This window comes from Nothoprocta perdicaria, unplaced genomic scaffold (assembly GCF_003342845.1).
Source record: "Nothoprocta perdicaria isolate Ctin4 unplaced genomic scaffold, notPer1 scaffold_44, whole genome shotgun sequence".
Lineage (NCBI taxonomy): Eukaryota > Metazoa > Chordata > Aves > Tinamiformes > Tinamidae > Nothoprocta > Nothoprocta perdicaria.
This window is the reverse complement of record NW_020455688.1, coordinates 449,995-475,934: the sequence shown is the minus strand read 5'-3', so window position 1 is coordinate 475,934 and position 25,940 is coordinate 449,995. Positions and strand designations below refer to the sequence as shown.

Sequence of the window (25,940 nt, the reverse complement as noted above, 5' to 3'; positions counted from 1 at the left end):
AAATGACAATAGTAACTTCCAGCATTTAAGTCATTTGCACTATGGAATCCAGCAAAGAACATCCTCATGGACACAGATTCTACCTTGTCTTGATGTCAGTGGGAAATCCTGTATTTCATAGCATTTAAGTATTATTGCAATGCAACTGCTAAATTAGCTCTCTAAAAAAGCATACAGCATTATTGTGAATATATACACACACCAATCCTCTGTTCTCCAACATACATAACTTAGATTATGCTACTCCATGATGCATTTTAATGACTTTTTTTTAAAAAATACACAGATGAAATAAAATGTCTAAAATTATACTGAATCTATCAAAAAACAAAATTCAAATTTTAAAATACTTGTCAATTTGACTAAAATGCATATTTACTCAATTTCCTTGAGCTTTTATTTTTTCTTCTCCCCATTCGAGGAACAGTATCTATAGCAATTGCTCAACTGTACTCTGGTTGCTGGCTGCTTCTTTGCAGTTTTCCTCGATACCTCTTGCAAATAGCTTCATTAGCTGACAGTGAACCCTGAAAAACAAGGAAATCAAATGATCAGAGTACGTTTTAATTAAGAAGTAAAGAAGGTCAGATGCTTGATGAATTTGTTTCTCCTGGTACTCCTCCACAGAGAAAGTTCTATGGACACTTAACTGAGAGGATCTTGTACTATGTACTCTTGTGCTTACACAAATCACTTTGGACTGTTAAGAAATTTTGTCTTAGCTGAAAATTCTTGGATATAAATATTTTGCATTGTATTTTTCATGCTTAAATTTGCTTAAAATTTCACATACTACTGTGGTTTTTAATTTGTTTTTACATCTTTTTTAAATTTGTTTTTACATCTGTAGATGTCTTTCTCCATTTGCCAAGGTAAGACTGTGAACAAAAAACTAAACAGCTCTTTTAACAGCTAAAAAATAAGTGTCACACCAATTATTTCTGCTGAAAGATTGTTGTAAAAAAGCAATGACAATGATTCCAGTCTTGCAGACAGTATATGTAGTTTTTCTAAATAATGAAACCCATAATCTTTCAACTCCAATTAGAATAATTCCTAGGAATAGAAGTACACATCAAAAATGGCTGACTTTAGTTAGTTTTAGGAAGAATATGAAAGTTGATATCAAAGTAAGAACCATTTCAGAATATTTCAGAATATTTCAGAATATTTCAGAATATTCTGAAATGAATATTCAGAATATTTCAGAATATTCTGAAATGGTTCTTACTTTGATATCAACTTTCATATTCTTCCTAAAACTAACTAAAGTCAGCCATTTTTGATGTGTACTTCTATTCCTAGGAATAGACCTATGTTATAAACCATGTGAGAAGTACTGTTAAAGAGCCAATTGTTTATCTTAAAGTATTGTCTATGTTTTTAATTTTTTAAAGTTTTATTTTTTAACTTTTAATTATTTTAGTCCTTTTTTAATAATACAGTTTTAAATATTTTATATAGGAAAACTGAAAATATTGCTGTGAATACTCACATCTCTTACAGACCTCGTACAGAAATTTTGAAATTTTTAGAAATCTCTAGAACTCTCTCAGAGTTGTGCAAGGTTAGAAACTTAAGATTTGAGCTAGTTTTTTTTCTAAATATTGATAACCATAAATACTTGTACTGAGTTTTACTGGGTGGTCTAGCAGGCCTTCCAAATGATTAACCTATTACAGAAGCATCCATCAGGTCGTTTTTATTGCTTTAAAAAAAAAAAGAATAAAAACTAGTTTAGAAGATAAAACTAGTGCTCCGAGTAAGGAGGTATTTGATTCATAGCAATAGGAGTTAATAGTAGGAGTTAACAGTAACTCCTTAAATTCAACACTTGCTGAAGCCCATACAATGCTCATTTCAAAAGTAGGGCCACATTTTTATTTTATATATATTTATATACCTATATATGCATATGTTGTATATAAGTATATATGCATGTGTATGCATATGTATGTATGAACAGATATCTCGGGGGGATCATTTTCAATACACAGCTGATATAGTCTTTCAGAAAAGTTACAGAAATGTAGTTTTATAGTAGACTCAGATTTGCTGTGCAGGGCCATCTTTTCTATGCAGGGATATATTTACCTCTAAATCAGAAAAGGCTTAATACCTTTTCTGGTACACCTGGAGGAAAACAGGAGCTCACCTCACTTCAATTGCTGAGCTGTTCAGAGTTTCTCCATCACAATTCCAGGTGCTATTAGCAATACTGCAGCAACAGGCTGGATGATCTCTGCAGAACTGGCCAAAATGTTTCTTTCCTATGTCCGTGACATCACTCTCATTGTCTTCCAAAAGCTTTGATGTAAACTGAAAACTCTTCACCCGATAAACATCTACAAATGAGAAGTCAAACTACAAAGAAAAAGGAAAAAAAAAAAAAAAATCAACACAAGCAATTACAACTAACTGGATATATTTGACATGTAGAAGAACTCAGCAAAGCAGCATTTTGTATTCAAGAAAGTCTGACCTCTCCAATCTTCTAGAGAGGCTCGGATACACTGTGATTTTTGTTTTAAAAGACTACATAAGTCTAAGAAAAATTAAGTCTAAGTGTAACTGGACTTTTCAATGATACTTTCTAAGTAGCTACCATTTTATACATATTCAGGTAACTGAAACTATGAATAAATAGGTATTTTATGATGAAACCATAAAGACCAAAAGGCTTTGATTGGTCTCTTGGTATCTTCCTCAAGACCTGTTTAACTACACTCCTTAAGGCATGCAGGCTTTTCTGCAAGCCCTTAATGCCCTTGGAATAATTTTTGGAATAATGCCCTTAAAATGAGCAAACACTGCCGTAATCAAAGACTTCTGTGGCAGTATAATCATATTAGAGAGCTGAGTTGTGTAGGAAAGCAAGAGTACTATTACACTCCAACAAAATAAAATCACTTTAACAAGCTAATTCAGCTAGAAATAAGTAGGGCAATTAAAAGATCGCCCTTATTAACAGAGGTTTGCAGGATTACATAATGATATTATACATATGCTTTAAAATGGACTGTATAAATTAAAGGAACAATCAAATTGGCAGTGGCTCAAATATAGCAAGGCTCACTACGCATGCCAGTACGAAGAGCTTAGTTGCAATTTTGGTAAAATGAAATAGATAGGGAGGGCAGTTGCAGGAGGCTTTAAATAACAAAAACTACTGAGGATACAGCAAGGAAAAGTGGAAAGGAATGAAGGGATGAAGAGGAGATGAAGAATAAATTTGAGAGGCGATATACCAGCATACACAAAATGCAAGGTATGAGGAACTACAGAAAGGAGAAGCTCTAGCAACTCCTTTATGGAGCAGGAGTAATAACATGAACAGTAGGTGAATTTAATTATCACTTTTGTAACTAGATAGGCCCTAATTCTACTGTTCAGACAATCACCAAAAGACTTTAATAACATCAAGCTGTGACAAATATCAAGTAAGTGCATCCCACTACATATCACTGAAACCATAGCTATGGTTTCAACAGACACTAAACTCAAACTCACTGGTCAATCTTTCCTTATTGCTTATCCTGACAACTGTAGTGACATCCGTGAAGAAGAATTTTGAAGCTGAATGCATAATGACCATGTCACGGTCACCTACATGCATTAAATACTGCTGAAAGCCTGCAGTTCATGACAAAATTGCAGTTCTGATAAGTATATTCTAAACCACATATTTTATACATTTTACAAAGAGTGAAATATTCTCACTGCCCACATCACTGATTTTCATATAATTTTGCTATGTTTTCCTTGTCAAGTACAAGTGCATCTTATGTATTACACTCATTTTAAGTAGCATCCAAACAGCAATACCTGGAAAATGTCATAAGACCTAATTCAAACAAGGGTGGGATTTGGCTATGATAAGATTAACGCACACAAAATATATGAGTATTTTTTGAAATCTGCATTGTAGTTACCTTTGCATCATATAAAAATTCACTAGTTGCAACTTACACAGTGTGCAGAATTCACAGCCAAAGGGAACACACACCTGATCATCCTGGTTTGTGTGTCTGATGAGATACCGCAGAAAATCAAATCTGGAGCATTTACGAACTAGAATGAGGTCGGATGAACCATCTGCCAAATGGGCTGCTGGTGAAAGACCTTTTGGACTGCGTGGACAGGCACAGCTCATATTTACTGCATTGATAGCTAGAAATTTTCCTTTAATAACCTTCCATTCTTCTTCATCTTCTGAAACACATAAATGAAAGCATGTATATAGTTCAATCGATCTACGCACAAGAAAGTACAAAGCATTAATTCTTGGCAAGTATTTCCTAGACATTTTCCTACATTGTCAATACACAGCTAAGGTAAAAGTTACTTTGAAAAAAACATTTTTTTATATACTGGCAGAAGAAGATGCTTCCTCCTCTTAAAGACCATGCTTATCTACTAAAACTTCTCACTACTGTCATAGGTGCGTGCAGTTCAGGATCGATGCTATCTGTATAAACGTATAGAGCTTTGGGCAGGGACAAGACAGAGAAAGATCATAGCTGCAAGCTATATTTAAATAAAGAGTGACAGAAAAGGAGGAGAAGACTCAGGGTTCACCAAGGACCAGAATGTAGCAGATCACGAGTTCACTTTTGCTTTTTGATATTTTTTCTTCTTCATCTTAATTACTGCAGACTAAAACTATTAAAAAAGTGTTGAACCTACATGTAAATTCTTGAGGATTCCTGAAATAATATAGAGAAGAGTATTTTCTCCACGTTTAAACTATGCAATTGGAGATTCCATCAAGACTGAGCTTAAATGTGTGATGACATAAACACTACCAGGAGCCTGAGGTATTTTCTGGAACAAAGACCTGTCAGACCCTACACAAAGTTAACTTTTAAATTTTTTTTTCTTGTATCAGGTAAAAACAAGCCTCTGCATTTTTACATTACAAGCATTTGCCTTTCTCATTACATAAAAAAAAATCAAAAAGCAACTCTGACACTTTTTTCCTCCTCCATATGTAAAGTGGACTCAAGATATTTATAATGAACAATTTCACTGAACTAAAGATTTCAGAAAAGTCTATGGTGATGCACATGGTTCTAAGTAGCAGTAAGACCACTGCTATAGAGTAAAGTTCCTTTACAGATGGTGAGAGTAAAATTAACAAACAAACAAAACAAAGTTCCTTTACATACACTTAACAAGTCTGATCAAACTATGAGACTTACTAGCTATCAGGGCCTTAAAAATCCAGTATCACACTTTCAAAGAGATTCTTTGATGAGACTATAGATGATATATAAGCCATATTTATCATATATCCTGAAATTCTAAGAATCTTTACTTAGTTCTGGAATTTCACTTTTAGAGAATCATTATTAAAAACTCCTAGAAAATGTTGAAGTTGGACATAAATTCCATGGGTTCATTTTGAACCATCTTTTCCAAGCTGTGCATGGGGGGAAAAATCCTGGAAAATATTCTGTAGCTCTTCTTTGCTATTTGAACTTTTCTAGTGTCCTTGACTTTTTTATTTATTGCAGCCTCTTATTACCCACTTACTCTTCAGCAAAAGATCCAAGAACAATGGAATTCAAGAAACAGTAGTGTGGTATTATGAAGTGATAGAAAACTTAAAGATTAGAAAACTTTATTCTTTTTCCATCTAGAGAAATGCTCTATCTTCTGAAAAAAAAAAAAAACAGATCAGTAAGAAATCAAACAAAATGCTGCTTTGCTAAATTCAAATTTTCGCATCATTTACCAAAGTGGTTTTAATATCAATTATATTTGCTTCAATGCTGATCTTTAATGTTGCTTTTGAACAGGACAGTACAGAAAGAAAAAATGGCTCAAATTAAAACACACATCGTAACAGAACAGAAAACAGATTTATATGTCAGCCTGGAGAAGACTTTGCTCAGGCTGCAGGCAAATGACAAGGCCCTGCTCTGAGATAGAGTTAATCGAACAGAACATGACAAATCACTGGATGTAACACGGGAAATTTTGGGACATGACAGATAACAGTTAGAGGAGCTGACAGAAGCTACATGAGCATGGATTTCATGGGGGGATTTGGACAGCCAAACTGTGCAGAGAACTGAAGAAAAGCACTGAGGATAACCTGGGGAGCTGAACCTTGTAAGGATAACCTGGGGAGCTGAACCTTGTAAGACTAACAGCTCCCATGTAACTATCACTAGTATCACACAGAGTTGCCATTATCTACATATAATGGTATCAGAACATGGTATGTTCTGTACATACCATATGTACATCTACACGGTATCAGAAATATCAAATTTGGGTACAGATGTAGCAAAACTGAAGCTAATGACAAAACTGTAATCAGGGACAGTTGTTTATTTTGGAAGGCACTAAGGTGGACTGAAGGAAGGATCCTGGTGGATCAGGAAGGACAAGCATGTACAATGTAAAAGGGGCTGTTGATCAGTACGCTTGTCTGGCCAAGTCTTGCACCTCATTGCTGCAGTTTATTCCATTTTCTTATTAAACTTATTCCTTTGCTCTCCATTCAATATGTGTGATGTGCTAGTCCTGGAAGAGCCAGTGGTTAGACCAGAATCTGTAAAGATCAAAGGCTGGATGCTGCAGACTGGCTAACAAGGCCTGGGGTCTGCGCAGCCCAGGCCAAAGTTGGAGGGACCCAAACACATGAGATGAAAAACAGAACGTGTGTTCTGCCCGCAAAGTGCAAATTGGACCACCTGGAAAGTAGGATGCTAGCACCTGGGGAAAAGCAAACAAATAAACAAACACCAAACTAAAACTGAAGCATCTAACCTGGGTATGGATACCAGACAGATTTAAAATGCTTGCTAATATCTGTGAGACACCCTGATAATGATTGTTCTCCTGCAGCAAGAGGACCACATGATCACTTCCACCAGCAAATTTTAGCCCTGACGAGGATCACAGGAGGAACAAGATGGGACTATACAGTGTCCATGCTTTATGTGGATCCCGTTTGTGTTTACAGGGGTGCTTGTAAAGGGATTGATCTGTCTGTACTGATCTGTTGTCTGTCTGGGGTCAACCAGGTCTATACTGTTTATCTGTGATTCCCTACTGGGAAATCATGCTCAGCCTTGCCACTGTCTGGATCTGGAAACAAGAAAAGCTACAATCTTGTATCCAGCTGGGATGGGCTAGGGGAGGGATCCCCCTGTATCTTCAAGTCCACTGGATTCTGCTACCTTGAGCAGATTTAATGGGCCAATCTCAACTAACTGCAACATTGAAATCTACTTCACAGGCAAAGCTTGGCAGACATCTCTACGGCCAGAACTATGCATATGCTTTCTTATAAAATATTTAGAAGAAATTTGCAAAAATTTGCTCCAATATGCAAATACCACAATGAAAACAACTCTTTATTGCTGAATATTTTTGCTGTTTATGTGAGCAGTATTAATATTTTAGTCTACAGTATGTCTAAATACATATTAAAATTTTGAGAATACTCATTGTCGTAACTAATTCTCAATGTATACAAAGTTGAATACCTGTATATATTACTGTAATAGTTTTCACATGGTGGAAAAGTATCAAACTCTGTACAGATCTCAGCATGTTACAGCAAAGGGGATCACTTATCAGTAAGAACAGAATCTGGGTATCTATGACACGTGACTTGACCAACTGTCTGCATAGCCATTCGGTATGGGGCATCACACTTTTATAAAACAAACCGAGCACCCAAATATCTTTCAAACGGTGGAGCAGTAATAAAAAGGAGAGGACATAGAGCACTCATTGCAACTGTCTGGTGTGTGTGTATTGCAAACTGCTGACATCAGCCTGAAGTGCCAGCACTCAAAGTTTGCTCAGTGCATGCATAAAGATTTCTGCATAGTACAAAGAAACATCCTGAGAGTCAATGCAAGCACTTCTACACATACCAGAACTGTACACAAAGCAGAAATGATGAGAGATTTATCCAATATAATCAGTAGAGTAAAAAGTTTAGCAAAGGTGGTGATTTTAAATCCTTTTTGTTGCAAATAAAGAGTACTGGCTTACTACTGTTCTCCTTCCAGTACTGCATGGCGAGGAGGTTGGAAAGAGAGCTTATTCCTGAAAGAAAAATGGAGTGAAGCAGGCAGTGTCCAACACAAGCAACTTCCTGATGTCCTGTGATATGCTGGGCAGAGCAGCCTCGATTGCTCACCAACCTGCATCTCATTCTCCTACTTCAGCCTTTGTCCCTTTACTTGATTACAAGCAACACAATACAGATTTCCTAATAAAAATAAAAATCCAGAAAACAAACAAAAAAACCTGGCTATTTCTAGCTATAGTTATTTCTCAAAAGACAATACAATTTCTTTCTTGTAAAACCCCTACTATTAGATTTAGTTCCTGAGGAAGTATTATTTAAAGTATTCTTTGGCTGTATCTGGGCACGAATTTAATACAAATCAAAAAACACTTTAATCTAGCCATCTGTTAGTTATACCAAAGAACTGAAAATACTAGCTGAATGCAATATAAAAAGCATGTGTAACAGGAATTAAAGCTAATATAGAAATCTATATACAGGCTTTATGCTACCAAAGAATATCCATGGAATGATGATACTCTCTTTTCTTCCCTAACAAATGGTTAGAGACAAACACAGATGCTATATAAAATAACTGCAATTACCAGGCAATCTAGATCATTAGAACAATGCTCGAATCATGAAAATTAGCGTTTATGTATTGGGCTCTAAAAGAAAAAAAAAAAGAATTAGAGTAAAGATAAGCATGGGAAGGATGACTGCTGCTTATGAGGATTTATCCAAGAAGCCAAAGTAAAATAAGAGGCTAAACTCTGCCAACTGAAGCAGCATATTTAACTGCTGGGCTTCAAGTGAACCGAGACTTGTGCTTTAAGTCAGGAAGCAGCAATAAGACAGGCAGAGACACAGCTAAGAGAACAACAGTGCAGAATCTACTGCATAAAACAGTGGTTTAATATAAAAGTTAGGCCCATACAAAAATTCACAGAAGTGTAAGGGTCAGAATGGGGGAGAGAGGATAAAGTTTAACAACTTTCCTGGGTGACTTTTATGCTAACATATACAAATCTTAAACCCCATCTGTTTCAAAAGCTAAATGAACTGCTTCTTTCTAGAGTAGTTCACAGCGAGTCAGTTAAATACTACTAGTTTTTAAGGTTAAAAAATCGTTGCTCACAGAACATATTTGTTTGCAAGAGAAGAACCATTGAACTTACATGTAACTAGTACAGTATTACTAGAATTTCCTGGGATTTTGGGGAGACACTGATATTACTATCGTTTTTTACTTACATATTTTTCTTAAAAGAAATGATGCATTATCTGTTAATTAATAAAGTCTGGAGGAAAAAAACCCTCACACTTAAGCCAATATGTGTTATAAAGTTGTATAACAAATAGGTCATATAAAACTAGAGGTGTAAAACATCCTCTATACCCCACTTTTTGTCAAAAATTACCTTCATGTTTTAATCCACATTTCTTGTGCTCTTCTGCCAGCTGTTGCTCACTTTGCCTGCAAATGTGACATCTGAAAACAAACATACTCAGTTAAATTCTGCCATGTCTTACTCAAATCATTATGAGACAGTTCCCCACCACAACCACGGCACAGGTGACCCTGACATGACACTAATCACGATACCCCTGGAAGCAGTGCAGGTAACTAAGTGCTGTGCTCAAGGCCTCCAGAGGTGAGAAATAACATTTCAGAGTGGCACAAAACCATGTAATTTGGAGGTTCAAAACTGTTCGAAGCAGGTCCAAAGAGATTAAGTTGCTTCACAGGTCAAGTTTTGAGTGGTTCCAAGGATGGAGATTGTCATCAATGCTCTGTGGAAATCTCCCAGATTGCTTGTGCCTAGTCCTAGTGCACTTCTAGCAATTATCAGAGTGGATAAAATTCCCCAATAAATACTAGAGTCTGCACTCATGAAACTTCCTCTAGCCACCTTGAGGCATTTTCATCTATTTTTTCCTTTTGATGCAGTGTCAGTAGCAGATGCACCCACTGCCATCTGTGTTGGTTGCTCTCTGATCCTTCCCCATAAGCACCTAGCAAGCTCTTCCCCATGTCGAGGCAAAGCTGTGTGCACTGGAGCTGTCTCTCTGGGTAAGGCACAGCCTCCGTTCTCTCCCTGAAGAAGCTGTATCCACGCAGCCCTGACGTGAGCAATCCTGTCCCCTCTATGCAATGTCAGTGGGATTACACTTCTGCCACTGTATATGGACTGTTAATCCTTCTTTTTCATTTCCTATGTTGCATGTGTTCACACATTTGAGATGGAGCCTCAGTCAAACTGCTTTCAGATGGGGAGCCTTTTTGCTCCTAGCTACCTTCTCAGGGTCCTCTTATTTACTTCTTGCAGTATGGTAACCATCCCTTATACACTCAGTCTGAACCCTTTTCACTAGGTTAGAAAGCCTGCTTGTAAAGGTTGTCCTGCTTTGTCAGATGGATCCCATTCCTCCCTTGCAGTACTTGTTCCTCTGAGAATATGCCATGGTAATAAGAGCAAAAGTTCTGCCTTTGACATCAGATGTTGACAGGCACAGGCTGATCAGCAGGATTTAGGCTCTCACCCCTGCAGGGTCTCTGCAAAGACCATTTCCTTCTACTCTTCCTTCTCTCTGATGCTAGGCTGCCTGCTCACCTCCTTTCTTCATCTGACAACTCTGTTTCTTGACCAAAACACATCTTCTAGAGGTAAGGCTACCACTACCCCCAGGCCCAGCGCCAGGGAGAGTCACCAGGTACTCCCTCCTTCTGGCCTGTTGGCTTTGTTCATATAAAGGAGAATAAATACTAATGCACAACTTGAAGGAATTACCAGCAAAGAGAAATGTAAAAAAAGGCTAGATTTAATCAGGCTATCTCATTGGAGAAATAGACATCATTAGACACGATTTGCATAGGGTATTGGTAGTCCATAAAAATGTTTAAATAGGGAGTGATTCCTGAAAGGATCTATCCTCAGGAAAACAAGCTGTTGTCATGACATTAAAACAATTACCAAAATTGCTGACCCCGATAATACGTCAATATTTGGGCAACTTTAAATAATTATTTTATTTGTTGAAGCTATGAGGTGTCCAGTCTTCTCACTCATTAGCAGTAACACAGTATCAGACCCTCGGTCTGTGACAGGGCTTGGAGGAAGAGATCTTTTTATTTTATTGACCTGCTAAAATAAGGTGTTCTCTTTAGTTAAGAAATCTAGCTTTTTTTTTAAAAAAAAAAGGCTTGTCTCTTGTAGGGCAAGTGTTTTGATACTAGAAAAACAAAACTGCTCTAACCTCCTACTTATCGGCCTTTTCCACCAGTTCACGTCAAATATCCAAAAATAAACATTAGCCTACCCTGTTCTGCAGCTATCTTTATCTCGTGGAGATCCCTGTGTGTGTTTTGCTGGTTGAAAATAAATTGTTCCTTCATAGCAATGATGAGAAAGAAAAGTCTTGAAGCCTACAGGAAAAGGTATTAAGTAGCATTACGTTATTATAAATCCACATTGCAAACATCTCTGCATACATCTCTCTGTCGTTCCTCCCTTTCCCTCTCCAAGAACTGCAGAACTAGAGTGGCTTTCCTCAAGTTAACAGTTTTCACATTTTAAAACTTTTACTTTTTAGGCACCTATTATTAGCAAACTATCAATACATTCCTATTAGCAATGTAGAACAGTGCTAGCAATTATATACATTAATGATAATCAAATTTGGATTAGGTTTGCTTCCAACAACCTCAAGGATTAAAACAAAGGTTCTTTTCACAATATGAAAAATGTAGTAACTATCATTTTATTACAGTTCAACCTAAACTTTTTTATGGTATGGCTCATATAACAGTGAAAATATTAACTCATTAAACTGTTAATACTGCTAAACAGTTGATTTCCACATAACTTTAATTACTAACATTAATAACATTACTAACGATATCCCCAGGATACAGTGTCTCACGTGTGCTTGGTACAAGCAGAACTGTAAAATCATGTTCCATCTGGCTTTTATGTTTAAAAGCTTTGGAGAAACGTGATTTAGGTAGAAAGTATCAACTGTTCCAATATGCTTAAATACAGACAAAAGGTTGTAATATATCCACAAATTACCTGAATAATCGTATCTCATCGGTCCCATCCACCGCTTTTTTTCACTGTCTTTCAAAACATCTCCATAAAAACCATAACCCAACAACGACACAGTGTACTTCAAAAATGTGTTGTTATGATGTACAGAGGAGACATCCAGAGGCTGAGAGTCACCTATAAAGAGTATAATTTCAAGGTTCTATTAAGATTTTGTTTTAAACAGGACAAACAGGACATAGTGATTTCCATGTTATAGACTTCTTTTCCTGACTGTTCCCTTATGACACACATACAGAAAGAGGAAAAGTATTTTTGAAGACTAGTAACACTTAAAGAGGATTAAATAATAAGTGAAAAGGACTGTTATACTAAAAATATGTAATACTTGTTATAATGTTGATTTATTTTATACTTGCTTACAGTGTAGTCATAGTAGGGAATTTCGTAAGAGAAGAAATCAAAACCACATCAGCACAACTTTTGAGTATTATTGAATCCCGTATTTCATTGAACCTGGGGAAAACTCAGGATGGAAGGGGCCTTAATCTCTAGTTCAATGTCATGCTCACAGCATGGTCATCTCTTGATCAGGTTATTTAGGACTTTACTCAACCAAGTCTTGAAAACATCTGGGGCAGAGACTGCAAAGCCCCCTGTGGACAGTCATCTGCTTGGCATTACTTTCTAACTACTGCTTGACATCCTCTGGTGAAAGGTTTTTCTTTATATCTGAATCAGTTTGAATATCTCTTGATTCATCTGTCTCCATGATGCTCATCGGAAAAGGTTGGCTCCATCCTCTTGAAAACCTCCTCGTAACTATTACAAATGTTAAATATCTTTAGTCTTTTTATGTAAGTGGAGAAACCAGCTCCTTTCAGCTGAGCTATTCAGCTAATTCCCATGAAGCAGAAGACACGTTTTTAACTTGCTGTAAAAACAGGAAAATGCACAGCACAACTGGGCAATTAGTACAGAATATTACTATTCAAAATAAACACAGATATGATAACATTCTCTGAGAGACATAACTCCAGTAACTTACCATAGTTACTTTGTTCTACATTTTATGCATGCCAGTGTCCATGAAAACTTAAGCAGTAGATACAAAGTTTTGTAAAGTTACGATCCCCTGAAAATAGTGAATTGCAGTAGAAAAAGCAATTCATTTTTAACCTTCCTGTATGTCATATCATATATATTCCTAAACAGAGATCTTAGTGTATTCATTATATTAAAATATTTTTTCACAGACATGTAAAAGAAAGAACTGAATAAAATTACTATTTTAGGATATTTCAATTGTTTTCATAACAGAACAGGGAACTGTGATTACCCACCTATAATAATATGTAGAGCTGATGTTACTGGATCAGAAATACCAACTGTAGAATAGCATATGCAATCTGTTGACCCTGAAAAATGAACAACTAGAAATGAATTTACATCTTTCAAAACAAGTATTCTTAAAACACTCCCTCCAAATAGAGGTATTATATTCGCTCAGCCTGCTCCTTTATTTTATAGAACACTATGTGGATTATTCAGATACAAATATTATGATGCAAATTCAAACACTAACTTTTTTTTTCCAATGAGTAAAATTTACTTCACTCCATACAAAGCACAAAGACTTTCATTTTGTGCAATAAATGTATAGCAGCTGGCGAGAAGAAATAAGTTGCTGGTTCACAGGAAAGATTTCAGGGATTACACTACAGCTTCTGCAATGGTCATGAGGGGAAGAAAGGCATGCACTGCACTGATTCTCATCTGTCTAAGATTTCTTACTGAAATCTCATAAAAAATAGACATTAAAATCTCTCTCATTTTCTAGGAAAACGCTGTTAAGTCCCAGGCTGTCACCATACCCAATTTCTCCAGTTGAATTTTAAAATGCAGACTCCTGCTTAATTCAGTGATTTGAAAATTAGTAGCTACTTGCCTTCTGAAGTTAATTCCTAGCTATGGAAGCATAGTGGGTAAGACATCCCTCTACAGCCTTGAGTTCAACATGCCAAAGCAGACAGTGGGCAGACCTGCATTCTCAGGTATCGCTACTGACTAGCTTTAGGTGGCTCTAGGGATATTAAAGGTGGCTTTAGGGATATTAAATTATTTTGGGTGAACGAGATAAATGGCCACTACATATAGTTGTGCTTCTACTCAAAAGTTTTATACATCTTCCTTTTAGCATCCAGAAATCAAGAAAACAATTCATCATGTGTGCAATGATGATTTGCTTCAAAAGAGACAGTTCAGAAGGACTTTGGGCTGTTTATTTTACTTCCCTTTCTAAAAGTATAATTGACTTAAGTGCTGAAGGAGGAACAAAATATTGGATCTAGAAACTGAAATTGGACACACACTGGACAATCTTGAAACCATAATTAAAATATACAGACCATTACATATTACAAGCTTTGTGACAAGAAAGGTTGTGGAAACATCATTTAGTCTTAAAAACAGCTGTTTACAGCCTGCTTTAACACATTTCCCAAAGGAAATTCTATAGCCTCAAGAAAGCTAGAATAGGAGTTGAGGCATGATTCATAATCTCATTTCTTTCAGGTTTTGAAACATGCTAATGAATGCCCAACCATTTTTCTATCTAGCCTTCGCATATTAAGTTGATGGTGTCATCTTCACTATTCTCAGCTTTTACAAACACATGTCAACATTCTGATTATAAATCACAATGCATGTTTCAATACTTCACACTACAGAAATCAGATCCATGACTGCAACAAAAGATTATACAGTGGGAGGGTGTTGGAAACACTGCAAGTCTAAATTACTGTAGCAATTAACACTTCTTCTCTGCATTTAATTCAATCTTCCCTAGTGCTTGGAAGATTTTTCCCTTATTCCCAGGAGAAACTGGCAGAGCTGGAATTTGGAAACAGAAGGACTGTGTTAATATTACTCCATAGCACAGAGCACTGTGGTATTTTTTTTTTTCCAGGTACTGAGGTCAAAGACATTTAATAATAATAATCAGCTCTCTTTTAGTAAAGGAGCCTCCAACAGCAGTGACAGATTTGTCCAGCTGTTCTATGCCAGGTTTAATAAGAAGAATGAGTTGTTTACTCCAAAGGCTACAATTTTAATACTAATACTAAAGCATCAAAGTGAAATTTCAGTGTCACATGTTAAAACCAGAGGGAAAAAAAAATTCTTTTTCAAATTCCAAGGCAGTATACTATCACTCTGAATGCAGTAAGGCCACAGCTGGATGTGTGCTATGGCTAGATGGCATAAGCAGGAAGCTTTTGTAGGTGCACTGACTTTTAACTTCCAAATTACAGTGCAAAAATTGTCTGAGTTGCTAGAGTCTCCAAGTACTCTTTGAAATAAATCTGTTTACAACACCAATCTCAATTTATACTGGCATATTTGAAGAATGGCTATAACTAATATAGAACTTTAGTAGTGAAAAGTGACTATTTGAATAGAAGAAATCCACAAGATGTGTTTAAGATGACAGCACCTGGTGTCTCTGCGAGACACCCATTTAGAGGGCTTCTTGGAGGGGCAAGCTAGAGTGAGCTCAGCAAGGAAAAAAAGACTAGAGGAAAGTGTGAGCAAAACTAGGGTAGCAAGTGGAAAAACAAAATAAAACAAAAGACTGATCTCAGGAAGGCCCACACTTGAACTCAAACAGGAAAATGGAGTTTAATCACAGCAACATTAGTACAGCAATTTGCTGTTCCTGCTAGTATAGCTCGAAGTTAGGGACTAAATGATGAACAGGCTGAAGTCCCTAAGACTGAGGTGTTACGCTACCCCAGGCTCGTGTCCTCACGAGGTTAACTGTCTGCATCTATCAGAAGACAAAACTACACATAGAGCTTTAGAACCAAGCCTCTGAAGCCTGGGTAATGTTTACTTAGAGTCTCCATCTGCATGTTTTCAGGATTTTAATAGAACTTTTTATTATATTACTGAACTAAAAAGTTGCTTTCAAAAAAATCCTTTATGCACGATCTGTACTGCATTATTCTTTTTTTCTATACTTGTTGTATTTTTCAAATTGGTAGTGAAAAGCTTCAGAAAAAATTCAATTCTTTTTAAGAATTTGACTTCCTTTGGAACAAGCCACCTGAGTATCCCTTGGGATTAAAATATGGTCTGAACTCAATCAAATCAAGTGAAACACGTAATGACAGAAAAGGTAATGATGACATGGCAGCCAGGCAAGCGCTAGCAGCTGGAAAAAAAATCATGCTGCCTTCCCCACCACCCTCCAATATACTAGTTTGGTCGTTTCAGACATGATTTCAGGTGCAGGTGACAGAGACACATGAGGTATTAAAAAGCACAAGAATTATTCAGTGCGTAAATTCTCTTTTTTGATGAATACACCAAAATCCTATTTCCAGAAGAGTCTTCATATACTTTCAAAACAGGACCATTTTAAATATTGTACAGCATACAGACGAAGATGTGTACCGTCCTCTGGACTTTGTAACAGCTTAGTTAGAAGAACTTCAAGGGCAGCTTCCTTAGATGCTGCTATAAAGATTTATTGAGGGATTTGAATGACCTGAAAAAAATATTTCTACTATAGCACTGGTTACAGGGTTGCACCTCCTGTTAGCTCAGGCATACAGCACAGCAAGCAGCACACGTTCAAGCAGCAACTCACTACACTGAACGCAACACAAAAGAGCAAAACATTGTCAAGTATACAAGAGAAGAAAATGACTTGATACATGTTAAAAATATTAAAATATCGGTGAAGCTCATACTTTTTGGTTGCAATTAGAAAAGATGCATTAAGAAATTGTTGGGAAAGATTAATCTTTTATGATGCTTATAATTTGCTTCCAATTTCTTGGGGCAAAGAAACAGCTCTTAATATTGAGGTTATGGAATTTTAATTATGTCTCTTTACAGTCATGAATATCATCTGCAGACAGGTATAAGCAAATTATGTTAAAAAAAAACATATTTGAAGAAATTTTTCTGAGAAAAGGAAAGAAAGGCACGGGCACTTTCCATTTTATTTTTGTAAGTTTAATATACAAATTGAGAAAATATTTCAATATAGTAATTATATACTAGCTAACCACAAAAATGAGAGGCAATTAGAAAATATAAAAATGTATTCATAACACAACTTTTGCCTATCTAACTTACCATATAATACTAATGAAAAGGTTTAAGCTTATTACAAGCAACAACTCAGATGATTTGGGTATGGGATTTGGGTATTCTTCTCAAAGATATAAGAAACATAAAATCAGTCACCTAAATCTTAAGGCTATAAATATTTTATATCAACATGATATATTCTTGTAATCTGTGTCAAATGCTCTCAATTTTGTCAAATGCTGTTTTAGTCAGCAAGTCACAAGATTTACTTCATATCAGAGGTTGAGGTAATTCAAATCTCAACCATCCACTGAAGTAAAAACACAAAACAGTCTAAGAGACACTGACTAGTCTACTTGTCTTCATTCAGACTTCAAAAACAGTAGATACTATTAGAAAGCAGTACCTTTGAATTCAATTTTGAGAGAGGAACTCAGCTTATAAATACACTTTTAAGGGAAGGACAGGAATCAGGCTTTTTACATGGGTGAGGCACCATTTGGGCCATTCAACTTAACTGCACGGCTGATCCAAAGACTGTGGGGACTGATAAGCTGTGCACGCTGTGGTGTGTGTTTTTAATACTGAATTTGGAAGTCTCAAACACTTCTAAATAGCAGTAGTGAGGATTGCCTGAAAAGGTGGCTGTCCTGTAAAAGTGAGAAGGTGCAGCACCTTTGAAAGCAGTTGTATCAACTCTGCCACCTGAGGCCTGTTCCTCACCTGCAGTTGCTCTATGCTTCTTGCAATAACAACTGGGGTTTAGGGGAAGTTTTAGCATGTATATGAGTTCACAGGCTTTGAGGAGACAGGCAACTACGAATCAGAAAAATGTTTATCAGCTAAGCATCCCTACCATTAACATTTTCAGATAAGCTAAAGTATTTCTGTAAATATCTTACTTTTCACTTATATAAAACAACACATAAAAGCAAGGAAGAAGCAACTAACTACTTCATTATTAAAAATTCTAAAATTGCATTCTGAATTGTTTCCTTCTAGCATCCTTTCCAAATATGATTGCATGTGATCAATAACTACACTGGGTTACCAGTAGTTTTAATCAGGCATCTTTATGGACAAATCTTGCTCACATTTTATATTTAGGCCTACTATCAAAAAGTTAAAATGAATAAAGTAACCCAAAAAGTCAACCCTTTCTTACCAGCAGGAATTATGCCAATCCTTATATTGCACTGGACTAACGGTGCTTTGGGATTATTTTGGTCTATGCCAGAGTCCTTCTGCATTCTTCCAATGAGACCATGCATCACTTCACTGAACATGCCGTCCCCACCAACACAGACAACACTGCCAGGAAACACAAATTAGAGTGCACACAAACAGTCAATAAACAGCACAGCGAAGTTCTCCGTAGGGCAGGCACTGCACACCAAGAAAAGCTCCAGCTTCATAGATCATAACAGCACACAGGCAACTCGGAGCTAAACAAAAAGGGGAAAAAACAATTTCAAGCTACTCAACTGCAAATATACCTGGACACTTCTGCAATGTTAGAAAAATGCTGGAATGGAAAAAAAGAATATATGTATCTGTATACTCTTTCGCTATATGCAGATGATAAGTATCAGTGGAAACCCACTATACAAGGAAAACACAGAACAGGACCGTACAGATGGCTTCAGAAATATATATTGTATGTAAAAATGTAAATATGGTAGGTCTACTAGAAAAAGCAAAGTTCACCTAATACTTGTAGCTCCAGGCAGAAGCGTGATACTCGGTACTACCCATTTAACAGGGATGTTAGCCATGGGAAAGCCAGAACTGGACACGTGCAAGCCTTCGTGCTCCTCTGAACATGCTGAACTTCAGCAGCCCACAAAGCAGACGGAAGCCAGGGGACTTACACAGCCATTCAAAATGAAACACCAAGTTCTACATGTCACCAGCAGCAAAAACTCTGCTTTGCCAAATTACAGTCAAAGCTGGTGCAACAGCTACACAGATTCTCAATATGCTAAAGTTCAGCAGAGAGTCCACAGCCAAGCAAATACTAAGAAGTAGAAGATTATTTTACAGCGCAATGTAAGGACTATTTTCATGTGTAATATCTTTAACTGAAAAACTAGTTCAAATACCTTCTGAAGGAACACATGACAAATATGAAGTTAGGCCTACAGAGCTAGCATACGTGATTAGGAAAATTTACTGTTTAGCAATCTTTTCCAATGCGTAATCTAACACCTACTCTTTCACACAGTCAGCAGGATATATTGCTGAATGAGCACTTGTTCCATAGGACAAGTCAGTTGATTTAATCTTTTAAGCACTGCTCATTTAAATTTAGCTATCTTTTATATTCAGCATAAAGGAACTGTGAAAAAAAACAGCCGTTTGTTTAACGAACGGTGAGGATAGTCTTATATACTGCTCATCCCTTAGCCCAGGGCTAAGAGATGGGGAGAGTCTGCTATTCATTTTTATAATGAAGCTCTTTTTTCAAAGCTTAGGCTACATTATTCCTCATCTTGAGCAGCTTATTTCATGTTTCTGCGCAGACTCTAACAAAGATGTTAAATGGGCATAAATTTCTGCCTCAATTTAAGAGCAATCTTGTATCAATCTGGTTTGAAATTCAAAAATCAATACTATTCTCTTCTTAACAAATAGTACATCCAGATTCAGAGATGACAGATGAAATGGATAACTATGCCTACCGAGGGTAAGTGCTGACAGATACTCACATACACAATATTAGTATGTCCAAATCAATTGCAAATATCATATGGCCAATGGGCAAGGCTTCAAGTCTTAGTGGAGCAATACCGTAAGAGAGGCTTTACCAAGGTGCTTTTAACATTTTTTTTTTTTTAAGTGGACTAGGATCCTGTTTTTTAGGCAGATAGTAACAGTAAATTGCTCACTCTAAAAGACTTCCCATACATGAAACAGATGTTTGTTTTGCTTTCTCCTAAAGAGGCAAGGATTCTCTCTTCTCCTCCTCCTATTTTATGTTATAACATTTCCTATATATTACAGCTCTTCCCTAAAATTATATAGCTTAAAAAGCCAAAAGTTTTGTTAATGATTTTTCTGTACTTCCTGAGAAATATTCGATTTTAGTTCTCTGAGTAAACAGTACATGGACTTAATGAGAAAACAGATATGCACATATTATGATGAAAGATATAATTTACGTCAATATAAAATTTTAGAAATTACATGCTCAACTGCTAACTGAATACTTCAGTTTTATAGTTTTAGCCCAGTAGGTACTGAAACATTATAGTGCAGCTAAAACCCTCCCACCTACATCAAAATGTTCAGCTATGTATTCCTCCTGTATTTCACATGAGAGCACCTTGCTTTGACAATCCCTGAGGAACCTTGCAGGCCAGATTCATTACCACTTTGGGCACCTCCTTAGAGCATAGACTATTCCGGACATTGACTTGCTTTCTTCCCTCTTCAGTTCTGTAATGGGATTTCATCAAGTTTCAGTGTTATCCTAATACTGACAGGATCGAATCACACACGGGTCATTAAAGGAAAATAAATAGTTCTTTTAGGACCCCAGTTTCCTTTCCTCGCACTTGTGCGAAACTAAAATAATCCCAGTATAGCCAAAACTATGTGCATAAATCATTTTAAAGCAGAAGTCGTCTAGGGACTCAATCTGTGCATGCAGTTATTTCCTAGCACAATTTGTCAGCATCATGCCCCTACTTGATTAAAACCATACATACAGATATGCATGTCTAGCATAAGCACTTGTAAAACACATGAAACATTTGATTTTTGCAGCTTTCTAGTATTAAAAGTATCTGTCTGCAAGCAAAACAATACACTACCTTAACATATTGTAATTACAAGAGTTTATTTGCAAATATCTTTGTCTGTGACATGATATTAGAATGCTCAACTTCTGATGGAGCAAAAAAACCCGAACATGAGATTTGTGCGAAGAAACAAAGAAAAAAGAAAATACCATTATATTACACTTAAATATATTATATGTTAAACCAGTTTACTAAAACAGTCAAGTTTCCCTGATGCTGCTAAATGAGCAGCTCTTCCTACAGAAAGGAACACACTCCAAAACTTTTGTTGTTGCAATTTGTCTGTTGCAATGAATGTGCTATTCAATAAAGGTGACAAGGGAGACAGAATATAACAGGCCACAACACATCAGCTAGAAGAGAAATTGAAAAAAAAAAAGCAAATTAAATTACTTACCCATCGTATTTATTAATATTAACTTCAAATAAGTTGTCCTTAGCATGGTTAGCACGTTCAGTTACTATGAAGAAATACACAAGTAAAACAATTTTACTTAAACAGTTCACAGAGAACAGTATTCAATAATAACCATGGTTCTATTACAATGTGACCTTATCAGCTTGTCTGTAAGATTTGTTTCAAATTATTTTATGCCAAAGAAAGAACTTAATGAGGCAAGTACCACCACAAACATGGTAGAAATATTTCATTTTAAAAAGTGCAAATTAAAATCTGCTTTTAATTGTTTAGGTACAAGTAATGTGTACAAGTGGAAACCCAGGCAGCTCCATCTGCATGTGAGGAAGAACTGCTTTACTGTGAAGGTGCCAGAGCCCTGGCACAGGCTGCCCAGGGAGGCTGTGGAGTCTCCCCTTCTCTGGAGATCTTCCAAAGGCGCCTGGATGCCGCCCTGTGCCCCGTGCTCTGGGTGTCCCTACTGGACTAGCTGATCTCTAGTGGTCCCTTCCAAACTTAACCATTCTGTGATTCTGTGACATGCTATCTTTATATTTAAACAGTATATTTAAAAATATGAAAAAACAGTGTTTTGTAAAAAAATAAATAAATAGCTCAGAAATAACCAGATATAAAATTTAATATAGAGACAATTGATGCATAATCTTAATTCTCCTGACTACCCATTAAAATTCTCTCTTTCTCTCTCTCTCTCTCTCTCATGCACACACACATCTTTCATCCACTTGGTAGGTACAGCTAAATAACAGCAATAGCTTAAGCTACGTGGAGATGTTTCAAAGAATTCATATAATATTTATTAAGAAACTAAAACACTCATTACTCACCAAAAACATCAGTGGAGATAGAAGCCAGACTGAATAGTGGAGCAACCTTCTGTTCATAAATCCTCTTCCCTTGTCGTTTCCCTCCATATGGATTAATATATACAAGCAAGTGCTTTGGTCTAGCTTCTGCCAAAGGGAAATAAAAGTGCAATATATTGCTTCTCTACATAACAAAAAAAGAATTTAAAAAGGTATATAAAAAGAAAGGTGAAAAAGATCAAAGTGAACACAGCACACAAAGTTGTTATATTCTTTAACTCTTTTAATGCTCTTTATTTAAAAGTTAAAGCAATCTGCTTCAGCTGTTCAGTTTACAGAGAAGACCCAGCACTGAGTGAAAAGGCAAGCGACAGTCAGAATCAGTAACACTGACTACTTACTGCCTCACACCAGCAGAACCAGAAACACCAAATAATATCATCAGATAGAAAATTTAAGACAAACAATAAGCATATAATAAGACATCACTAAAATGTGGAATTCTACCTTCTAATGTAGTAATTTTACAAGTTAGATCAGCCCCCAAATCCTACTGAAACAAGCAAATTCAAGCATTAAAAAAAAAAAAACAAAAAAAAACAACATGATTCAATCTCAGGCTCAGCAAGTCTTTAGGAAAGATTCCTGGAAGTTGGACTTTTGTGCCAGAGGAAGCCTTTGCCTGCTCTTTCTTAAGCTGCCACTGGCCAAAGTACTTGCCAATATACACCTTTGATCTGACTTCATGTGGTGGCTATTTTCACATTCTTGCACATACTATTTTCCCAGTGCTTTTCCCTAGGTAAAAATTAGTATCACAGTCATACAAAATGAAAGACAACACAAGGGCAGCAAAAGAAAGGCACATGTGTTTCAGGTACACTTTTCAAAAGGGTTACTTAATCCTGCTTCTGTTATGTAAGTTAAATATGGTTCCCTCAAATGATAAAGCAGCAATAAAATACCTCACAGACCTACAAGCTAAACAGCAACAGCTTGCCCTGTGCATCTCATCTCATGCTCCCCCCGCCCCAAGAAAAGACCTTTGATATTATTATCAACTTTGTTCAAACAGCTCTGGATTTGCATCAGCAGTGTCAATCAAACCAGCTGTATTCCCATACTGACAAGCAGTTGGAAAAGTAATGCTTGCTAGAATTAAAGAGCCTCCCTTTTTTGTGCAGTAGAGAAATATGTGCTGTAAGATTTGCATCTCCTCAGGTAGCATTCTGTATTATTATAAAAGAACATAAACCGAGTTTAGATCAGCACACTTGTATAAAAAAATCCACCCATGCTATGCTGTCTAGAATGGTTTAAGGCTGTCACACACCCTAACACCATCCTCCTTTTCCAAAGGCACCTGATATACCTTTTCCAAAACAGCTTAATACCAAGAGAATGAACATCTGCACTCAAACTGAGATTGATGTTATTTTAAGCTTATGAAGACATGTAAAGTAAATCAGGAAAGGCCAGATTCCTGCCTCAAGCTGCTCCTGAGGCCTCCCTGGACTCAATTACTTTACCTCGTTCGGGATTCCAAAGTGCCCTTTTGCTGTCCACATGACTGCTCTGCACTTTGATCAGCAGGAGCTGGTGCTGTCCCTCACCCTCAGCTTGCCTTCCTCCGTATAGCTGCCTTGTTCCTGCTCTCCCCTAACGTATGTCAGGGTGTTTCTTTCAGGAAAAACTCCTGCAAAACTTCTTTTAGCCTGCTAAGAAGTAGATGAGAGTCCCCAAAGTAGGTAATAGATAATTTATTACATAAGTTATATTATCGACAGGAACGACCGGACTAGGGATGCAGACATGCAAAAAAAAAGCTGTGCACTTATCTTACAAGCTGTGCAATTCTTTGATCTCTAGAGAACCTCAAATCTCTGAGCTTATAACTGCTCTTTACTTCCTCCAAGGCTAAAATCCATTAAAACCTCTGCTAAACTTCCAGTGTATCCTTACTTCGCAAGAGTAATTTACCTCCGAGAAAAAGGAACAACAAACTCACAGTCGAGTGAAGTTAAATACTCAGTGCAGGTTAAAGATTATACAAGTGCAAAACAGTGGCAACAAGAATAAGGCACTTCAATTCCCAGTTTCCTTACCTTCTGAGCATTAGCTGCTCTTTAGAGTTCAAAGTAGCATATATATCAGAAGTATATATATATATATATATATATATATATATATAATCAGAACAATTTTAACTGATGTAGATGCCTGGGAAATTACGCTGTAAATTTTAGCAACTTAGTCAAACTTACTCTGCAATTCAAGTAATTCTTTCAGTGCCTGGATCCACTGGTTGCACAGCTGCTCATCAACACACCAAAACGTCACATCGCTACACCGCCAGCGGTGATTTCGGGCTTTTTTCACATAATACACTATCAAAAAAAAAAAGAAGGAAGAGATTGAGAATGTCATCATTTCCTGTGATTTGATGAATGTATTTCAAAATGATTGGGAAGGGGAGGTAGTTACTGCCCCTACTAAATATTTCTGCAAATGACAGAAACATTCAAACCACGTCAGAACAGAACGACATCTGTAAATAACAGGAGTAAAAATAGAAATGAAAGCACTGGCTCCGTCTTTTTTAACCTTATAGCAAGTGCATAATCATTTCATTTTAAACAAAATAAGATCCATCATCCTTAAAATGACCATAGACATAGAGATATGCAAAAGCTGAGCTAATATATTTCTTTAACTGTATTAAATAAAATCTACAATGTATATATAATATGAAAGGCCATGAGCTTAAAGAGGACAAACGAAGTCCTTCTGCATCAACTCCTATTTAACCTACAGACCTAAGTGGATTTAACTTTATGAGGCTGAAACTTGAGAATGCAAAAGAAAGTATCAAATCTTTCTTAACTAGGCTAAGGGGACAAGAACCACTCTTACTTTTCCATCTGAGTATCAAAGGCCCAAACGTGAAGAAAGTACTCTACAGTAGAAATCTTTGGCATGAGAGCATTTCCTTGCTTTGCACAACAGGTAGTCATCATTTTTTCACAAAAGAAACCAGAACAATGCTCTTTTTGGGCATTTTTTCTTTTGGGGGGGCAAAAATGCAGTCAACATATTCTGATGGATAGAGAAAAAAAAATGACTCGTTTTTTCCAGTCTCTCTTTTCTGATTTTCTAGTTAAGTAGTAGGAAACAGTTAATCCTACTCTATGTTCATTTACCAGAAGAAATGTAGATGGGCTAGCACTTAATTATATCATCAAACACACTGTGTGTACTCAAAGTAATGGTTTCCCTCTTTCCTTTTTTTTTTTTTTTTTTTTTTTTAAAGAGCTTTAAATAGTAAGGTAATATTTTTACATATCCGTTCCCTTAAAAAAAGAGTCTAAATTTTCTTTTCGCATGCAAGTCCCAACAAAATATCTCCAACAAAGTAATTAGCACAAGCTGAAACTGTGGCTCCTTACCTGTGAAAGCGTGAGGCTTTGCCATTTTTTGCCATTTGCCACTGTTACGCTGTTTCTTGTTAAGATCAGTTTCTTCAACAGCAATTATCTCAGATGTCGGTACAAAGCAGTTTTCTATATGAACACAAGATCCTACACATTAATATCTTAAAATATTCTCAGAATGCTACCCACCATACAGATATGCCATTAAAGCAGTTGTTTATTAAGCATAACCAAGATCACAAAGAAATCTACTGAACAGTTCTGATTTTTCATTTTGCCTTTCTTCAAAGCGCAT

At 36.4% G+C, this 25,940-nt stretch overlaps 1 protein-coding gene across 1 annotated transcript; it reads right to left on the bottom strand.

Moving 5' to 3' along the window:
• Nucleotides 1-416: 416 nt before the first annotated feature.
• CERK (ceramide kinase) lies at nucleotides 417-25,940 on the bottom strand. Its single transcript, XM_026046356.1, has 13 exons — nucleotides 25,898-25,940; nucleotides 25,661-25,792; nucleotides 24,479-24,601; nucleotides 22,236-22,361; nucleotides 21,388-21,451; nucleotides 18,353-18,498; nucleotides 13,431-13,505; nucleotides 12,112-12,264; nucleotides 11,360-11,465; nucleotides 9,460-9,530; nucleotides 4,007-4,212; nucleotides 2,156-2,364; nucleotides 417-527 (listed from the first exon to the last, which is right to left on the bottom strand). Exons 1-13 carry the CDS (start codon nucleotides 25,938-25,940, stop codon nucleotides 431-433), a joined length of 1,551 nt encoding a protein of 516 aa, XP_025902141.1. The 3' UTR covers nucleotides 417-430.